The 4,374-nt window shown below is 42.3% G+C and overlaps 1 protein-coding gene across 1 annotated transcript; it reads right to left on the bottom strand.

Moving 5' to 3' along the window:
* Positions 1-789: 789 nt before the first annotated feature.
* On the bottom strand, positions 790-1,554 carry CDC42EP3 (CDC42 effector protein 3). Its single transcript, XM_007945064.2, has one exon. The coding sequence runs from the start codon at positions 1,552-1,554 to the stop codon at positions 790-792; it is 765 nt and encodes a 254-aa protein (XP_007943255.1).
* Between the last annotated feature and the right edge of the window lie 2,820 nt (positions 1,555-4,374).

Genomic DNA, 4,374 nt, shown 5'->3' with positions numbered 1-4,374 from the left:
GAATACACTTTTCCAAACACATCCACACACGGCTTACAATGGAACCTCAACGGAAACAAGTCAAATAACATTTGATGCAATATCTATAAAATGTAGACTCTGCAATAAAAAGCCAAAGGCACATAAAAATATATTTTAACTTTAAAAATAACTTAGTTACAGTAATACTTTGCTTGTGTCTTACCAACATGTAGGTGACAGTCAAAATTTTGCAATATAGATATAATATATAGGGATATGTAAGAACTACAAGAAAATCCCCCAAGCCCATAAAATTATTCAAATGTGAAAACAGAGAAAAGTTTTAACACTGAAGAATTTGCTATGGTAAACCCAAACAGTACAATATAGAAGAGTCTAGAAAAAAGGCTTAGGTGTTAAATAATTTTGACTTCCTCTTGCTCAGAAAATGCTGGAGTACTGCAAAGTTCCTTCCTTTGACTCTCCCAGCTCTTCATAACTAGTGCCAATCCCAGTCAAGCCAGATTCCTTACTTGTCTGCAAACAAAAATGTGAGCTGAAAAACAGCAATGCCTGCCGAAAATGGGCGCTGACTGACTCATTTCCTCTTTTTGCCAGGATAGGGTTTTTTTTTTTTTTTTCCTTTTGTAAAAAAACATTTTGCAAAAAGGACGAAACACAATAGGTAAAAAAATATCTTGTAGGAATGTTATTTTAGAAAACCCATGGCACAATTGCAAATATAACCAGTGAAGCTCTCCTCCTTGACTGTGGTTAGTTTTGGCTTTTCGGTACCTTTCACCCCAGAGGAAATGGGCTGGTGTTCTGTTACTTGTTTTTATCCATGACATTCAGCACCTCATCCAAAAGTGAAGGCCCCAGGTCAAGCTGCAGGGAGAGGAGGGAGCCTGTCAGATCAGAGAGGGACTCCTCTGATTTTGTCTTTTCCTTGATGAGCTCACATGGGGAAGGCTGGTCAAACGTATCCTCCGCCGGCCAGTCGGGGTACTGTTCAGAGAGGCTGGACGAGTGGCTGTCCCTGCCCTGACTGGACTGAGACGCGGAACCACTGGAGCCCCATGAGGTGTCTCCCTGGTGGACTGTCCCGTTCTCCAGAAGACAGCTTTTCTCTTGAGCCTTTTCCTCCACAACAGGCTCACAGCTGAGCCTGGGCAGCTTTGCTGGGCCAAAGGACTCCTGCTTGGAATTAAATGTCACTGGTGACAATAAGGGCAGCATGAGCGCTTGGGACCCTCCGATGGTTGGGAGAGAGATGGCATTTTTGAGCACTGGGGAGGGCGTTTCTGTGAACATAGAGTCAGAGGTGCTGTTGGCCCGGAAAAACTCATTATGCCCAGCGAACTGGCCCATGCGTGCTTTCTCCTGGTTTCCAGGTAGAAGCTCATAGTTGCCCTGAAGAAAGGAAATGTCCCCAAAAACATCATGTTGGCCCTCTTTGCCAATGTGAATGGTGTGGCGAAAGTCTCCAAGGGGAGGACTAATCATATCGGGAGACAGAATGTCCCTCAGTTTAAACTTCTTTCCTTTCTTATTATTGGCAGCTTTCAGATAAATCGGGGTCTTGGCTGGCATTTTGGAATTTGAGAATGTCTATTTTGCAAAAGAGAAAAAGGACCACTTTCTTCACAGAAGTTATATTTCAAAAAACTCCTTTTTGAAATGAACTGTCACATCATTTTTCCCAAGTAGCTTAAGAAGCAGCTCTGAAACAAGATGGCGTCCAAGAAATCTTCCTGAGCTATGGCCAACTGAGGCTTCCAAGAGGGCTGGTCACACCATGCAATCCCTTCCACACCATGAAGAAACCTGGAGAATAAATCAAAGTAGGTTATAAACAGTTGATCCTTTAGGTTTCACTGTTATGTGACATTGATTCCAAATCATTGTGACCCAACAGGACAGAGTAAAACTGTCCCATAGGATTTTGTAGGCTGTAAGCAATGGGGGTCACACTATAGTCAGAACAGACGTGATGACAGTGATTTTAGTTTGGTGTTTGGTGAACTTTGCGGGAGCACATCCCCAGATCTTTCTCCTTCAGAGTAGCTGGTACATTGGAACCACCAGCAACCTTCCGGTTAGTGGTTGAGGGCTTTAATCACCTAGGCTCCTTTCAGGGTTCACTAGAGTCCTGCCTTTTCACATAAGCCCTGTAAATAAAGGGCAGTTCCTACCTAAAATTAAGCTTTATGCTGTTGTTTTCCTACATTAAGCAGGATGAAAGCTTTAATCTTAACAAAGGCTCACTAATCTTAGTCTTACTTCAGAAGAAAAAAAATAAGACAGAGAAAGACTTAAAAATGCCAAACCTATGACATCAGCACTTTTTAAACATGGCCATGGGCACAATTTTCTGGATATGCCTAAGATTGTAGCCCTTTTCCTCTAATCTAAAAACTATAGTCAGCACATGACCAGATTGCTTTTAGCTCCTGAAGTGTACCTAGATTTATTTAAAAACGTATTTTTCCTTTTGCTTTGGCATCCCCCTTAGCAAGAATGACACTATTTTGTGGTTGAGTTCTATATGTAAATAAAACGAATGCAATATGATTAACAGTCCTATAAGGAAATAAGGGGGAGCTGTGGTGGCATACTGCCGAAGGCATTTGACTGCTAACCAGAAGGCTGGATGTTCAAACCCACCAGCCACTCCTCAGAAGGAAGGTTGGGCAATCTACTTCTGTAATGATACTGCCTTGGAAACCCAAGGAGGAGTCACTATGAGTCAGATCCAACTTGACAGCCGTGAGTTTTAAGGAAATAAGGAGCCCTGATGGTACAGTGGTTACGTGCTCAGCTGCTAAACAAAAGGTTTGAATCCACCAGCTGCCGTGGGAAAAAGATGAGGCAGTCTGCTTCCAGAAAGTTTAGAACCTTGGAAACCATATGGAACAGTTCTACTCTATCCTATGGGGTCACTATGAGTTGGACCCAACTTGATGGCCATGGGTTTTGGTTTTGTTTTTCTAAGGCAAGAGGCTAGAATACCATTTACAGAGTAACTGGGAGCTCCAGGGTGTGGTGTCTAAGGCATTTGACTGCTAACGAGAAGGCTGGAGGTTCAAACCCACCAGCCACTCCTCAGAAAGAAGACTGGACAATCTACTTCCACAGAGATGTTGTTGTTATGTGCCATTGAAATCGGACCCGACTAGAGACACTATCTTGGAAACCCAAAGGGAGGGGGGTTTGCTATGAGTCAAATCGACTCAACAGCAGTGAGTTTTTTTGTTTTGTTTTGTTTTGTTTAAGTAACTGGATGGTGCAAATGGTTAACACACTTGATTGCTAACTGAAAGGTTGAAGGTTTGAGTCCATTCAGAGGTGCCTTGGAAGGAAAGCCTTGTAACCTACTTTGGAAAAATCATCCACTGAAAATCCTATTGAGCACACACACAGTTCTACTCTGATGCACATGGGGTCCTTAAAGTCAGAACCAACTTGACTCTAACTGACAACTATATGGCAGTGTCCAACATCATCTTAGTGAAATGTGTTCTTACAGAGGAAGAAACACAATTCAGTAGTTTAAAAAAAAAAAAAAATCATTCTAATAACACACAGCCAATAGGTGAAAGAGCTGGAATTGGAATCAATACGTGGGGAGAGTACTGAGCTCAGGACTTGGTGGTCTTCTGAGATGGAAGAAAAAGAACAAAACTGCTTCTTTTCAAAGAAACAATAGTGTGGTTACATGTATTAGGCTGGGACTTCACTCCGAATTACCTTCAAAACATTTTCTAGTAGGTTCCTCTCTCTATGTAAGTACAATTCTAAAATGGCTGCCACGATCTCTGCTTCCTGGTGCTAATGCCTTTCCATAATTCCCTCTCCTAGATCATGGGCAGAACCTGTGACTTGCTTCGAACCAACAGCATGTGGTGAAAGGGATAGAATGTGACTTCCTGGGTTATGTTACGTTATATGAGACTTTCACCCTTGCAGACTATAGTGAGAGAGACTGCCCTTACTGGCTTTGAAAGCCTTACTGGCTTCCATATTGTGAGACAGCCTATGGAAATAAATTCTGCCAATAATCTGAAGAAGCTTGGAAGATTCCCCATTCAAGCTTCTGGTGAAACTGCAACCCTGGCTGACACTTAGATTACAGCTTGATGAAACTCTGAGCAAAGGACCCAGCCAAGCCCCGCCCAGACTCTTGACCCACAGAAACTATGAGATAATAAAGTGATGCTGTTTTAAGTTACTACATTTGTGGGACTCTGTTACAAAGCATAGAAAACTAAGACACTTCCCACACATTATGTCAAATAATAAGATTAGAGGTGAAGAGCTAGATGGCACTGGGGACCTCAAGACCTCATTTTACAGATGTCAGTCTTGGTGCACATAATACCATGTCTTCATCTCCAAATAATTCTGTGACTT

The sequence above is a fragment of the Orycteropus afer genome, unplaced genomic scaffold, assembly GCF_000298275.1.
Source record: "Orycteropus afer afer isolate SDZICR_OR568_19922 unplaced genomic scaffold, OryAfe1.0 scaffold00131, whole genome shotgun sequence".
Taxonomy (NCBI): domain Eukaryota; kingdom Metazoa; phylum Chordata; class Mammalia; order Tubulidentata; family Orycteropodidae; genus Orycteropus; species Orycteropus afer.
Note: the sequence above shows the minus strand (reverse complement) of the source record. Positions and strands in the feature narration are given on the sequence as shown.

Coding starts and splice junctions, on each gene's coding strand:
- CDC42EP3 (XM_007945064.2), bottom strand. CDS start 1,554: ATGCCAGCCAAGACCCCGATTTATCTGAAAGCTGCCAATAATAAGAAA.